This window comes from Hyposmocoma kahamanoa, unplaced genomic scaffold, assembly GCF_003589595.1.
Source record: "Hyposmocoma kahamanoa isolate Upper Pololo Valley unplaced genomic scaffold, ASM358959v1 65, whole genome shotgun sequence".
Lineage (NCBI taxonomy): Eukaryota > Metazoa > Arthropoda > Insecta > Lepidoptera > Cosmopterigidae > Hyposmocoma > Hyposmocoma kahamanoa.
Window position 1 is genome coordinate 1,436,258 of NW_020653853.1, and position 16,679 is coordinate 1,452,936.

General features: G+C 34.3%; 1 protein-coding gene across 1 annotated transcript; it reads left to right on the forward strand.

The window, feature by feature from the left end:
• Window positions 1-11,320: 11,320 nt before the first annotated feature.
• Window positions 11,321-14,711, forward strand: LOC113231481 (histone acetyltransferase KAT6B-like). Its single transcript, XM_026465809.1, has 2 exons — window positions 11,321-12,140; window positions 14,532-14,711. The coding sequence occupies exons 1-2, from the start codon at window positions 11,592-11,594 to the stop codon at window positions 14,709-14,711; spliced, it is 729 nt and encodes a 242-aa protein (XP_026321594.1). The 5' UTR covers window positions 11,321-11,591.
• The last annotated feature ends 1,968 nt before the right edge of the window (window positions 14,712-16,679 follow it).

Sequence of the window (16,679 nt, forward strand, 5' to 3'; positions counted from 1 at the left end):
GTTTAAATAGGTTGACTTGGGACATTTTTTTCGTGGCTTTTGTATTAGACCCGTCGTCCATTTATTTGTAAGTCAATGACAATATAGCTAATTTTGTGTGCGCAGCGATTTTTAACCTCGTAATGCTCATGCTCGCGCAATTACTTCATTTCCAGAGAAAATTGACTGTTCGGAGAAGCCATAGGTTTTGTCTTTGGTCTCATGCTAAGAATGCTGGAGTAAAAAGCCTCGTGGTTGAAAATCTGTAGCCTCCAAGGCAAATATTTTAGAAAAAAATTACGTACGTTGTGTGAACAGCTGTTTTAAGTTCATACATTTCGTAATTACGACAAAAACTGGGATATTTTGCAAGTCAAATGTTTATAGAGATTTTATAATTTGCAAGTAGCGGCATATGTTAGGTTTGTAATGCGAGCAACAAAATCACATGATAGTTGTATTAGGGCGTATTCCGTCATTTTGTACGAATCGCATTTTTTTTACATGATACTTTTCTAATCAATAACTTTTACAGCTTAATAATATCAGTGGAGTATTAGTAGAGTTGACTCATTCCGTGTCCAAATAACCTACAATTGATTGATTTGATAAAGCACCCGCTATTCAATAGCAAATAGTTCTTTCTAATATTGACTTGACAAAATATAATCTACATATATTTTTTTTATTAAGGCTTTGGCAAAGCCATAAGCCTAAACATGAAGTTTAATTATGTTTCTGTAAATATGGCCGCCACAAAGAGGATAGGCAATTTAAGGCGGCGCGCTTGGATTGACTCGGGATTCCTTAAAACGGACCGATACGGGTATTTTAGTTCGAGGTCCGTATAATTTCGCGTTTTAATCTTCCATTAAGGTACCATAGCACTATCCTATTCCACTTTAAAGTAGATTTCACAAAATAATTGAAAGTCAAAAAGGTCCAGAGCGAATCTATAATATTTGAAAATTAAAGTTTGTCCATCGACAAAATGTTTTTATTTTTTTTACGGCACATCACGATAGGTAAAAGGATATGAGCCTTAGAGTATACAATCCTACGGTATAGAGCGCGCATATCGCACTAGTCGCCTAGTTCGCAGCGTAGGCAAGTAAACTATAGCTAATTATATTGATGAGTAGGTGACGTTTAGGGATTGGACCGCTACTGTTGCACGATATCGACATTGGTTCAATAATAATCTGTTAGTTAGATTATGGTTTGTAAAATAAAAGATCCAGTGCAGGATTTTTTTAATAAATCAAATAATAATTATCTATTATTAATATAATTTTTATTGACCGCTAAAAAGCGTAAGCTTATTATAAAGCTGTCTTTTAGTTTTCTTAATATTTAACTTTCGAACTAAATATTTCACGCGTATATCAATATATTTTTGAATCACAGCTCTTAGCAAATGTAGTAAATGATTGCTGCAAGGTTCTTGTTCAAATAAATGCGCGTGAAGCACATGAAATATATCTGTACCAATGAACAACTTCAGCGTTTTATTGACCATGCTTCGAGCATCACGATCTGCTTCATTTTTCGATTCTATATTACTTTTGACTATTTTTTCAGCGGCATTACATAAATGAATCACGTCCTCAGATGGATACATAAGACCTCCTCTGTCTTTAAATAATATAAACGAATTATAATGAGAAGGTGTCGTTGCTATTAAAGCAGATAAACAGTCAACGCACTCTATTTTACATAGTAAATATCTTGTTACATATCCAGCAATATAGGAGATGACGTGCTGTGAAATAATTGAGTAATCTACCGTTGTGGGTAAATTCACATCATCTTCAAAATTACTCATAAATTGTTCGTCAACAATAGCATCATCCTCTTGTGAACATGACCTGTGTCCTTTAGTAGTTAAATTTATGTGATTAACGGATGAAGAACAGGTTAACAGAGTAATTTGTTCCAAGGACGCACAGTTTCCGGAAAAGTTTTCTTTAAGCTCCATATGCACCAAAAGCTTTTTGTAGATAGCTTTGAATTGGGAGACCGACGGATTATTATTAAACCCACCATGGGATCGTATCACTGAAAAAAGGATCTCCAGATGGTCCTGGCTTATTTTGTACATAGCCAAGAAATTAATTTTTTTTTCTTGCTTAACCAGCCTTATGTACAACTCTTTCATGCTCTCAATGCACACACAAAGTCCGAGAAATCCAATTTTGTTTCGTGAATGTACAATCTGTCGATTTTCATTTGGGAACACTAATGTCTGTAGGTATGTTTTAGCATTTTCTAGAAATGTTATATATTTTGTCTCATTATTCTCATTGATGGGAGCTTTGAAGTCAATTCCCAGAAATTTCCGGGAATTGAAAATGTCAAAAACATTGTTTATCACATGAGTAAAATTTACCGTTGCAGCAGAGTTTGCAAAATTTAACAAATGCAGCCTTTTATCACAAAATTCAATAGCTTTTGCCACACTAGCGCTGAATAATTGTACTGCTAGTTTTACCTTCATTACTTGATTCTTAAAATGAAGATGTCTTGTTGTTAATTTGTTAGCTAAGTGAAAATTTTCATTTTCCTGCAAAGTGTTAAGCTCAACAAAATATTGCCATTTAATAAGTCCTCCATTGTTATCTTGAAAAACCTTTTTACTTTCTAAAGTATTTCTGACAAGTTTGACCATATGGCATGGATCAAGAAACACATAGATAGACTGTTCCGTCTCAGGGTGCGGAAAATAGGTTTTTAACTGTCCTAGATCAAATGAACAGCCGAGCTCGCGAGCCATAGCCATGTTTGCCGGACAACCATCGAATGTCATCGATACAACTTCTACGCCGACTTCGTGACAATTGGAAAGGCACATTCGAACTAAATTTGCTCTTTGATCTCCTGTAACGCCATCCACCAAAAAATATCCCACAGGGATTTTCCATCGTCCGTTTACCGCCACCAAAAGAAATACCAGGGCTTGTGTACACAATGCGGTTGTATCTCCGGGTACATCAATTCCTGCTCCAAAGTCCACAAAACCTTCAACTTTGTTGCCATCAAACTCTTTTAGCTTACGTATGGCCATTTCATCGGTAACTAAATTACATAAAATTTTATTTTCGGTCGCCTTTACTTTTTCGCGAAGAGCATTAAATGCTTCGGCAGTAAAACCTGGAGACGCATTGAGGCATTGGTACCATTTCCGGATTGTACTTGGGTGTGGGAGACATGTGTTAAATGTACTCCTTATGTACGAGTAGGCCTTCGGAGAATAAAAATGGAGTGTTAGCGCAAATGTGCGGAGCTCTGGTGAATATTTCTTGCCTTTATTCATCATTCTCTTAAGGAGAGCTGCTGCAGAAACTTCACACGATTCTAGAAGAGCAACTTGCTCTTGTGTAATGAATCTCTTTTCTTTTAATTCGTCTAATACTTGAGACATATTATTAATTTTTTTTTTCAAACGCTGGCGTGTTGCGTAAAGCGCATTGCATCGCATTCGGCGACGTTTAGCTACATCTTTTAATCGAATAATTTGTTTTTTCAATTTTTGTTTTCTTGGGGTATCGCCGACATTTGGGAGAAGTGGACATACGGCTGAAGGCACTTCATGATCAATATGCATATTGTTTGAAGTAGATGGTTCGTGCTCTGCAAACGGTACTTCGCCTGAATTTAATGACGCTGCTTCCGTCGAATTATTATCAGCAGGTGTTGATTGACCAAGAAAAAGGGATGGGACAGCCGTACTTATTAATTTGCGTAGTCCTTTTTTCGTTTCATAGATATTGGAATCATGAAAGTGTACTGAACAAACTTTATTCCATATGTTTGGCTTAAAACTTGTTCGTTTTAAAGCGACAATCCACTTGTTCATCAAATTTCGGTCCTTTGGAAAGCTGAAATATAAGAAAACTTGAAAATTTATTTTATTTATTTTTTATTTACTTCATTCTTCACCTACCAAAATTTTTCAAAATCAATTAAGTAATTTAGACGTTATATAGTAACAATTCATAATTTACTTTTACGCTATAATAAATAATAAGCGCATTAAAAATATTAAAAAGTGGATATATCGTAAAAATTACAACGCACACACATGTAAATTATTTTGAAGTAATAGATAATAAAAAAACAGCCGTATTTACATAAAAAAAGTTTTACAACGTTTAAACTAGTCAACTGTTTTGTCACTATTTTTCAAATTCATAATATCATTTCAAAGAAAGAGATAAAAATATAAATTATCGACTGCAGCATTGGTCGCGTCACATCACTACAATCTCGAGTGGGGAGTGCGGTGCGCGGGCGTACCTATGCGTGCTCGCCTCTCCCGCCTCCTTCACCCCCGTGCTTCGTAATTTGTTTTAATAAAATAAGTATTTTAATCGACTTACCGATGAAATGTGATACTGGATTTCAATTTTGTCTGTTTTCTAGTATCGTTTTTGCAAGATTCAACTGCACATTTGACCATTTTAATCCGTAAATAGCAAAAAATCTTTTGGGGAACGCACACTGATAGCACTTGACAACGACTGCGAGCGCTCGTGGCGGGAACGTCATTTTGTTCTCACTTGTGCCTATTGTTCCCACTTCTTTGCGCGCGCTCTATACCGTAGGATTGTATACTCTAAGGATATGAGCATTTACGTAAATTAATTTGAATGTGGCATGAAGATGGTTTTAGGCAACATATTATAATTGTTTATTTTATACTTTGTCATATTGTATAACATGTTTTCTTTGGTATGTAGCGAACCATCCGTTGGTTTATTCCATTCCTTTAATACATTCCTTTGTTTCATAAAGACATGTAAGTGCCTTCCGAACACAAATATTAGTAGTAGAGATTTGAATATATTTATAATTAAATGTATTGCTAAAAATGCGCATTTGCGTGAAATGACGGAATTATACACCTATCTTTATTTTATCACGTTTACTTCACCCGTATGATCATCAACCCATTATATACATACATCCCACTGCTGGGCACGAGGCTCCTCTCAGGCTTGAATTCACCCGTATACAAAATAAAAAATATAAAAAAAGAATAGCACTTTTATTATACCTACATTTTGTATCACAGATAGTAATGAGTAGTTTTCGTTGCAAGTAAGAGTGACGTATTATTAATTTTCATAGTTGGTGAATAGTAAAAGCAATATTTACATAGGAATCTAAGGCATACACGGGACACTGCGAAGCGCCAATTCAAACAAAAAAAGTATTTTAAGTAACCAAAACCTTTTAATACGACATTACTATTATTAAAATTATTAATTATTATATTATTTTTGTACACAAATAAAGTTTTCGACTCGATTAACTGTCTATTGATTTGTTTTGTGAATGTGAATTTACAAAATTCATAGACAACTTTTCTGACAGTTTTTTTTTTGTTGAGTAAAGACTGGCAATTAAGCATATTCTAACCACAAAGTACTTTTGAATCTAACCGTACCGAAACTGATGGTCGTATTCCAGAACTCTACTCAATGCTCAAGTCAGGACTTGAGTGTTGCAGTGAGCACTGAAAATCATACTCAAGTCCTTGCCATTAGGGTCGTATTTCCAGTGCTTGAAATCATACTCAAGTCTGCTGAAGTCCTGACTTGAGCATTGAGTAGAGTTCTCGAATACGGCCCTGAAACTGGCCCAAGTTTATTTTTTTATAATGGCCGTCACTAAGGAAATAATAATAATCTAAACATAATTTTAAGTAATGATGTAGTTGAGAGTGGAACACGCTGCCTTGAAATTCACTCGCTCACTATACATCTTTTATAATTACAGGAATGACGTGTTAAGAGATTATGGGGTTAACATACCTAATTTTAGTTTAAAAAAAAACCAGTAAGTATAGAGAATTGAGTTTTTTTTATTTTAAAGGTATGGTTCGACTTACGCCGGGAACAAAAGTTTCTTTGAAGCTTATGTATTTGCAAATTGAGCTATAAATTACAATTCCTAAATGCCTTAGTGTAAATTCTTACCGATTGTGCTTTAGATCTGAAGAATAGATAGTGATAAATAATTATAAGCGCGCTTGAACCACAAGTTATATTTTGCTCTAACTGAAAAAAATAAGTACGTTTGTTTAGGTACTGTCTTTAGGTTCGGTTCGTTAATTTTAGGTTTTAATTTTGCTTTAGTATTCTTACAGTAGAAATAATTTGAGAGTTGTGACTGGGATTCCTATATATAATTTAACTATTGAAATCAAATATGTACTACAAGATGGCACAGATTTATTGATTTTTTATATGTCAAGTACTTTGTAACTTAAAACTATGTTAACGCTTATTTTGAAATGTATCAATTTTTTAATACTTTTAACTCTGCAGTTGTGCATATTTTGACATTTTCCCAATTTTACTAATTTGCAATTAATTTATATACTATAAACAAATGTCAAAAATACAGTTACCAGTGCATCTACCATGAGTTTACTGTGACAGTTGTCGCTAGCGACCATGTAAATTACTTCATAATTTCGTATGGCGCCTCTAACGGTCACAATAAACAACATTTTGTATACAAACATTTTTACGCGGTCACTAGCGATAATTGTCACTGTAATCTCATGGTAGATGCACTGATGCATAAGTCTGTTCCAATCAATTTTAAACAAAAAGTAAACAAACCTGTTTGGTTAAAATTCTAAAGCAATTAGTCAATAAATTGAATAACTAGTGTTAGTTTCGGCTTGACATCTTATCACTTTTTCCAACAATATTCATTTAATTAGCATCGTAAAATCGTATTTGAAAAATGGTAGTCCAAAAGTGAGGTTATTTTTCATCTATACTTCTATGACTTGTCTATGGTTGCATAGTGCTGTACGAAAAACATTCGATTTATTCAATCTATGTTTTTGTAATCGAAAATTTCATCCGTCTATGGTCGGGTCAGTGACTTGTTTGTTTAAAATGGATTGAAATGAAGTATAGCTAGTTTCAAATTATATTTCTTAAAAGTTAGGTAGTCAGTGTCCTTAACAAGGGCGACTTATATGTATATAAGTTAATAACAGCTGCCCTAAAGAAGGGCCATTGAAAACGGGCAGTGTATTATGCGTTTAACTACTTCAACATCGAATTTATCGTTATGAGATACGCGTGTGCCCGAGTTAAGGATCCATTTTTTCAATTCTGATGTACAATGTTGGCAACGACAGAACACGCCCAGCTCTGATAGTACAGTTGAATAATTGTTACTTGTTTACTTAAATTCTAATCTAAATTAAAAAAAATTAGGAACACGTAACGGTGTATAAAAGGGCACTTTTGTAGAAAAACAAGAAGATATACTAGTTTTCACATTTTCGCTAGCTAACCCTAGTCGAATAGTGTAGAAGCATGAATAAACTTAGCACTTATAGGAACATTAAACATATAATATGTACTTTTTTCTTAAAACGAAAACAATAATATATCTGAGAATTGCACAAAACAGTGCCTCAACTCTATGTAAACACTGTCTCCACATTAAAACGAAAAGATCTATAAAGAAAATAATAAAATTTAACATTGAATTAACTCTATAGGAACTATTGCTTAATCCAATAGCTTGTATACTAGCGCATACAATTGTAGCTTTTTTAAGTTAATATAACATTGAAAATCACGGCCATAGCACAGTTTTACAAACTATATAGTCGAGAGTCGGGCGGCGCGGGCCGCATCCTGCAAACATGCTTGGTTTGCCGGATCGAGTACCGAGCGTTGACTACATGAAATGTAGACTACATGTAATGACATGAAAATCATCGTTGCATGCATATTTAGTGGCGCACATAAACTGTTCTGTGCACGGATCTAATTTGAAATTCAAATACAACAAGGATTTTATAGCTTTATATAATTATTATTTGACGTACTGAGTCAAGTAGATTTTATTCGAAGAAAATTCGGAACAGCAGAAGTTGATCAAATTGATTAAAAAAAATGTTTCACACAAAATGTTATTCATTATTCTTACTACTCATTATTGATATTAATTTTACTAAATTTGATCTACTTCTGCAGTCCCGATTCTTTTCTTCCAATACAATGACATCATTCTTTTAGAAAACTGAGTATATCAGCATTCAAAAATTTTTTACACATTTTATGATATTTGACCAACTTCTGCTGTCACGATTTTTTCGTCTCATACAATGAACTGATCCTTACACGTAAGTGAGTCAAGCAGCACTAAAAAAAATTAATCAATTTTATTCATTTATAAGGACAACTTGACTAATAAATTGACCGCCAAAATTGTTTTCACAAAAAAGACTTAACAGTTCCTAAGACGGTTTCCTTGTATCTGCTATGGTTTCAGATTTCTCCATACTGTCCCAGTTAAAAAAACACACTGTATAGTTAATAAAACACTAAAACATCTAATAACAAAGAGTCACATAAATATTTGGCAGTGTAACACTTGTAAATCTTATTACTAGACAAGTCATATTTTATAAATATTGTTAATAAATGATTACGTCATATGCCTACAATAGCAATTATGTACTCTCTGTTGTTGGAAATATAGTTTAATTTTTAAGAATATAACAAATGAGTGAAACTTACAATTTCGATAGAAACTAGTGCTAAAGCTCGAATTAGAATTTCATGTTCTATCTTATAATTTACATGTAAGTTATGTCTACTAGTGTTGCTAAGAATGATGTGTACTTGTTAATGTTCTTACGATATTTCATATATCCATGGACCCATAGTTCCAGATGACTGCTAATCTCCATACTACAGATCGTAACTCTGAAAAAGGTCAAAAACCCAACTCATATCTAGATGGTGCTGTTCAATAGCCTGGAAGTAATTTATGTTATGCAAATAGCCGTGGATATAAGTTAGTTCCTCTTTGATATGAAATATACGAAGTTACTTTTTATCCTTGTAATATTCAAATATCATTGTCTTACTTTCTCACACTCATATCTTAAAACACAAAGTTACTGAAATGCAAAATGGATTGCATATACAAATTTTGCAGTCTGATTTCACATCACATTTCCGTCATATTCATACACTGGGTTTTACCTATTCTTTAAGTAATCATTAAAATTACACCCTTGATAAGAAAGTTAAAATAAATAATTTTTTTTGTTGTTTGCCATCTCCTGATTAATCACTCTGTATAAGACACGAGTTTGAGAAAGTAGGGCATCGATATTGATCATGAATATAAATTATTTTCAGAACTTTGACAAATATGCATATCAATAGATGGCATTGTGTGTTACAAACTACTTTACAAATAAACGCTTCCTAATACGGGTATATGGCGCTAATTTAAAATGAAGTAGCTAGCACTATCCACAAAAATCAGTGCAATAAGCACCATCTAGTTGATTTGTTTATCATTAGAAATTAGAGTATTATTATTTCCTATATGGCGGCCACTAGGCTTGTGCCAGTGTCAGTTTTACAAGAATGATATAAAATTTATGGCGATCATCGCCAGCTTATGATGCAATCGAAATTAGGGTAACTTTCATAAATTGCAGTTACAAAATAGCTATTTGGTACTCATTGTGACATCTGGTATAGGTACCAATAGGTACTAAATACCCCACTGTCTTGTATAGCGATTAGCAGTCTTCTACAATTATTGTCCATGATATAATAGAACAGGGGTCTTACCATGAACTCTTATTACAGATCAGTATAGGTTCGTGAGGACAAAGAAGTGGGATAGGAAATATACTTAATGTAGTGCTGTCTCACAACGATACATTTTTGGTCCTAAACTGAATCGTAATAAGAGTTCATGGTTAGGACCCAGGTTGTTTTATTGAATCTATTTAAAGTTATTCAAAGCAATAAAAAAAAAAATTGAAAATGTCACTATAAATAGATCTTTGATAGTTTCAATTATAATTAGAATTTCAGGATATTAAATTTGGAAAATGAACTATTTATAACATTTTAATTGATTGCTTGCCAATTACCCAGAAATATTATTGTTTGGTCCTGAAAACAACAGCATATCGCACAATATGTATGTCCCAGTTTGGTATCTTTTCCTCATCACCTAGAAGAGGCATACATCTGTAAACTTCCAGGAGAACAAACTCATTAATATGGCCTAGAATCTTTGTAATACTCCTTGTAATTCTTCCTGGGTATCCAGGGTTTATCTTGAATATTACCTTTGGAATCTTCTCGTCGACGCACGAACCGTGTTTGCAAACAATGCAGTGTGGCTTTGATATTTTTTTTCCTGTTTTTATGGCCCTGTTAAAATAATATGGTTATTATTGTACTTATCTTTGTATTTGTTGATAAATAAAGGTTTTTTAACGGACTGCTTGTTTTTGTCGTGTATCTTGATAAACTTTTCATATTGTTTTCAGTCGAAATATAGTCACTCGGAAAATTTAGACTTTTCTACCATACTAAAACAGCCATCAAAATTGGTCTTTCATCTAATATGAATGCTGCAAAAGTTACCTCATGTTTCATTAATAAATTCGAAGGTAAAACAAAATAAATGCTTATTGCCGGTGGTAAGTTGGGTGTCAAATTTCAACACTGATTAACTTCTTTCCAAGGGATTGGTGTAGTTAGTCACTGCTTTAATGAATTACAAGCACTGCAAACTTTCAAAATAACCAAGATATTATTGAAGAAATCAAGTTGTTCATACAGAAAATCAGTTTAAAATATTTTTCGTAAAAACGCGCTGATTTAGCATACTTCGCTTTTTGAGAATGTTTATCAGCACTACCACAAGTAAGAATGAAATAGATCTATAATACAAGGACGTTATCGTTCTCTTTTTAATATGATAGACTTTGCTTCAAATATATAAAAAAAAAGCAACCCTTGAATTGCCACTCGTAAATAATACAGTTTTTTTTTTCTGTTATACCGATTTTCCAACTCTAATGTTCCATAGACAGTAACGCTTATTGGATTGACGCAAAAAATTAATTAACCATGTAAATTATGGCAATACGGACAGGATATCAAAATTATTTTTTCAAATAGCAAGAAATCTGATTGATAGCCATTTTGAAGAGCCTTTTGTTGGTGTTTTGTGAATGTTTTCAAGAAAATTTTTCACTGTTTCAATGATATGACAGTTTTTTCAACATATAAATTACATTGATAACTTTGAATACCAAAACAGTAAACATTACAGTGCTGTGTTTTGAGTTTAGTGAAGGCGCTTTGTGAAAAAAGAACCGGAAAGGACTCAATTATATATTAGCCTTATTTTAATTTTCTCGGAAAACAGATTTGTTTACCGTTCGAGTGGAAAGTTTTAGTCGGCGACATTACTGCAACGTTTCTAAAAGCGGGAGTACGAGTTATTATTTACGTCGCGTGTATTTGTTCGACGTAAATTTAGCTCGTTACAAGATGGCCGCCATTGGATGGCCGCTCCGCCAAAACCCGCTCGCGGGCCCCGATGTGTCATCGTTGGAACGCGAGGGCATGTTGTGAGCCGGCGTCTGTGCGCGGCTGGGCCCTCCGGCTGCTTCCGGCGAGGTTCCATTTCATAAAATGGAATTTCGCTCGAGGCGCCAAAATATGATGGGTGTTGACACATCTCGAACTCCAAAACCGTACCGTTATTCAGACGACGGGCTTACTAAATAATCGTCGACGAAGATGAGCGAGCCGGACGACGTGGGGAAAGAAGTGTGGAAGCGATGGATACTCGAGGCTATTCACAAGATACGGTCACAGAAACAGCGGCCGAGCGTAGAGCGCATCTGTCACGCTATCAGACAGCATCACAATTATCACGAGGACGTGGTCTCCGAGCGACTGGAGCGGGCAGTGCGGGAGGGGGCCGTGCTCAAAGTGTATAATAAGGGGCAGAGTTCTTACAAGGATCCTGGGGGACTGCAGAGCAAGGTTCTTCGGTTATCGCCTGATTGTGATGTATCGCGGGCAGTGGCTAAGGCAGTGCGCGAGTTGGGGGAGAGGGATGGCTCCACTTTGAGAACTATTGAAAAGCATTTGCGGCAAGCATACCAAGTGACTGTTGAACCGGACGTAGACGTGCGGACTTTATTACGTGCAGGTGCGAAGCGTGCGGTGGCACGGGGTCTCTTGATCAATCACGCGGGAGCTTACAAGGCCACAGATAGACCCCTCACTAGTACAGGAGAAAGGACCCCAAAGAAAAAGCTTTCACAGGACCAAGCAGAAAAGGTGAACAAGCCGGCACTTCCTTTTGTTAACAAATCCATATAATTGTCCAAAGCATTAGTACCAACATTGTATTTTCTTTACACTGTTATTTAGCATTGTACAGTAGGTTTTCTTCTTCCATTATCAGACATCATTTTGTCAAAAGCAATAATCACCATAAACTAAACAATGTAGAATTTTTACTTTGCAATAATTTAGCCTTTATGTATGAAGTGCATTAAATGTACTTCTATATCACAGTCATCTTAATAGCTTATTAAGCACTAATATAAATTTAAAATGAGATTTTATCATTATACCTCATAGGTTCCCAAACTTGGTGCATTGCCCACTTAGGTAAGGTAAAAAGAATTCAATTTTCACCACCACAAAAAATAATTAAAAACATATATTTTTTTATATTAATCCAAAAAATAAGAGAAAAAGAAAATGTATATGTAGTGTAGTTTACGTAGATAATTCAGGTATTGTTTTTCAAATGTGGTAGCTTCCCTTGGACAGCATCAATACTCCTCAATTGTATCCACAGTCCTACCACTCCCCTAGGACCCTTCAGCACCCACTGGCGGGGTAGAGTCCACTTTGGGAAATTATGGTATAGATAATGAAGTTCAATAGCAAGGTCAACGAACTCCACAGCAATCTTTGTTATATTGTTCAGAACAATTCTCATAAAAAATATTGCATAATGTTGGAAAGCTATAAAACATAGGGAAACCATGATAAGCTTGTAAACATAACACATTTCTGTTGTATTAGACAGTGTGTGTTACTAGAAAATTTTGATTGAACATTTGAAACTTCTATGTTTGCTTGAGTAGTATTGGTTTCAATTCATTCTACTTTATTGGTACAAGTTTTTGTTTTACAAGTTTAGCACAATTTATGTTTACAAGTGAGCAGGTAATTTTTAGAATTAAATTCCTTTGCCTTTGGCTGGAAATTGTTTATCATATTTGCACAACTTTTCAATCTTCCATTTATGAATGAATTTACTATGAATGGATGGACTTATAATTGGCTATATTTTTTTGTTTATTTTTGCATAGGCAGTTACTTTTGTCTCTTTCACTGAAATGGTTTAAATGTAATTTCCTATCAACTAACAATTTACATAACATCATTGGGGATGATGTTATGGTATAATAATCATGTGCAGTTGAAGCTTTACTAACAGCTACAACTCTGATTTACATTTTAGACATTTGTGCATATTAAACCCAAAATGTATTAGATGTGATACATATTTCACACCAAAGCAACTATCAATCTTACTCTTTCTATCTGCAATTCAAACTTTGAAAAATAATGAATAGGAAACTCCTTACAATTAATTTTTGAGCGGATCTTGGGCTGATATGACATACAACATCCAAACTATAAAAATGAAAGTTTTTAAATGTTTTATATGTGCAACAGTTATGTGAATTTACAATAGAATTATTTTAAAGTAATGTATAAAGGTCCGGTAGAAAGGGATTCCGAGGGGATGTATCTAGGAAATGAAACTACTTTTCTGGATTTAAATCGCGTATATTTGTTTTTTCAAACAAACCGACGTTTCGGGCCCTTTACAGGCCCCCCATGGCTGCGGTTTTTATTTATTTTTTTATTATTTATTTTATTGTTTTAAGAAAAAATTATACATAAATAATGTAAAACACCGTTAAACCCTACTTGGGTTTGTCTCAATGCCATTAACGGTTGACTGAGGTGGTTCAGTCTTCAACCAGTTATGTCTAATATTAATGCAAACCACCCTATTTTTTCACTATAGTGACAATAATTATTAATTAAATACCTTATTTTTAATTTTACAAAGAAAACATTCCAATTTACACTACATTAAGTTGTACAAACTATTTTATTGAATGAATTTTTGTTAAGTTCAATTTATTATTGATTAATAATAAAAATTAGAATAAACTAAAACATTAATTAGTACTGCAGTGTTATGTCTGTTTGGGATTTTTCATCAGAGGAAATACTGGATCCCAAACTGGTGGTACGGAGAAACCATCTTCCCTGTTGAAATTAGGATGTTTTTTAATTTCGATGGCCTCTTACAGCATCCTGGGTAGATAACGGACTTCTTTTGCAAGGACCTGGGACTTGTCAAACTTCATTGAATGTGTAGGTTTATCCATGACATGCTCGCAGACTGCAGACTTGTTTATTAAAATTAGACATAACTGGTTGAAGACTGTACCACCTCAGTCGACCATGATCATGGGACCTGTAAAGGGCCTGAAATGTCGGTTTGTTTGAGAAAACAAATATACGCGATTTAAATCAGGAAAAATAGTTTCCTATCCTATGTGTAACAATCGCGAAAACCTAAGAACTCGGGATGTATCTAGTTTGTGTAAGAATGTTGTATATTTTTTCCAGAAGCATAGTCAAGGAGGAGTTCCGGTGTGCACCGAGTGTTTGGGCACCGATGTGAGAAACCGTCAGGGTGTGGCTGAGGCTCTCATCTGCTGTAGCCAGTGTAAATCTTATGCACATCCTAGTTGCTTAGATCTCCTCGAACACCTCACGCATTCTGTTATAAAGGTATGTTTGATTTAAAACATCCTGTCTGCCTAGTTGTAGCTTTTCTTCTGTCAAAGTTCCATTTTCATTTTATAGTATTGGAAACTAGCTTTATTACTAATGCTATGGAGTCTACCTGGTATAATTGGGTAAATTTCTAAATTAAATTTTTGAGGCAAAAATCAATTTCCTTTAGATGGTGAAGTACAGCAATCTGAAACTGAGAATCAGAAGTCCCCTATGTGAAAATCATATAATTACCAGCAATTAGATCAATTTCATTCATTTCAATTTTTAATTTCATTATAACTGCCTCGGTTACGGTTAGACGGCCACGCAGAGGTCCCAGGTTAGATTCCCGGGCCGGGAGAAATAGTTGTATGGCCTACAATTATTTCTCTCGTGAGTTTGGGTGTAATTTGTGGTTGTCTATGTGTGTGTCCATGGCACCCGCGACACAGGGTTTCCCTAGTGCGGGGCTATGTTGAGTGTGTGCATTATTTCAACAAAATAAAAAAAAAATAAAAAAAATTCTCATAAAAAAAATTCTCATAAAAATAGTTTTTGCCCTCTTTAACAAATTAAGTATCAGAACAGGCGGACAAAAAATGTTAAGGAAGTATTATAGGCCCTTTTAATAGTCTGCAGTAACTGTACAGTAGAACAGAGATCTAAATAGGCAGCATGTACTTAACTATACTTTAAGTTATATGTAGACATCGAGTGAATAATAAACAACTCTTTCTGAAATCCCGTAGTGACTAAATAAAAGGCAGAAAATCAAAACAAAGTGATCATATTTTTACTTGCAACTTTTAAAACTTTTCTGCCAAAACACTTCTCTATTCAAATAATTGCTTTACTGATTTTAATTATACTACAAATTTTAAGTAATAAACTAAATGTAAACAAACTGTCCAAGTCAAATAATCTTTATATCATAGGTAAGCAAATTACAGTTGAAATTGTCTTAACTGATTAAACTCTACTGCTCATTTGCAAGGCAAATCTGCCTTACGAATGAGCAATATGAGAAGAATGAGTAACAAAGTCTAGGGGCAGGCTGCCTGAAAGAGCTAAACAGAATGAAGTATTGTGTGAGGCATTACCTGTATACTTATTGTAAAATATAAGCATGTACAGATAATAGACAACATTTTGAACTACCAATTTAAAATAGTACTAAATGTATAATACAGGCTGGCCCATTTAGTGATTAAAAATTTTTTTTGGATAGAGAACATAGTAAGAACCCTTTTAAAATAAACATTGATGTCTATGTTGATACTTTAAAAAAAAATCTATTCTAGTATTAAAACCACTCTAGTTTGGGAACTATTTCACTAAATTAATTGAGATTTGGTAAGAAAGTAATGTGACCATGTAGCTAGCATGCAATGAGCCAATTTTGTGTTTGTTCTACGATAGCACTGGTATTTTTCTAAAAAATTTTGAAAAATTCCTGACTGAAAAATGTTTAATCAGAATTTCCTAACAGCCTTATAAACTACCATAAGATGCAAGGATTGTTTACAAATAAAATTGTAGCATTACAACTATTGTAACATCTTCGTAAATTGACACATCACATGCACTGAGTCACTATAAACCAAAATTGATATATTGATGCAGTCAAGTACTTGCAACGCTGCTTAAATCGCGCGTGTGTGTATAGTTAGACGACTAGCGACTGTATCGCTGCTAATACAAAGTGCAACACCAAGAGTTTCTTGCTCATTCTGCTCAGGGGAATGCCTTACGAATGAGCAGTAGAGTTAAATCAATATGACTTTTAAGTGTGGTTTGCTTACATATGAAATAAAGATTATTTGACACATTCAAAATAGGCTTTTAACGTCGATTTGCTGACACCAGTCGCACCATATCATTGCGTCAGCTGCGAAATAATATTTTTACGTGGACTTGTGTTAGGCGAGCTAGGCTGTAGGTGGAACGTACATACGCCAGCACATCGAGCCACACATTGACGCATCTTGTTCCGTT

Coding starts and splice junctions, on each gene's coding strand:
- LOC113231481 (XM_026465809.1), top strand. CDS start 11,592: ATGAGCGAGCCGGACGACGTGGGGAAAGAAGTGTGGAAGCGATGGATA. Junction 12,141..14,531: donor CACAGGACCAAGCAGAAAAG/GTGAACAAGCCG, acceptor TATTTTTTCCAG/AAGCATAGTCAAGGAGGAGT.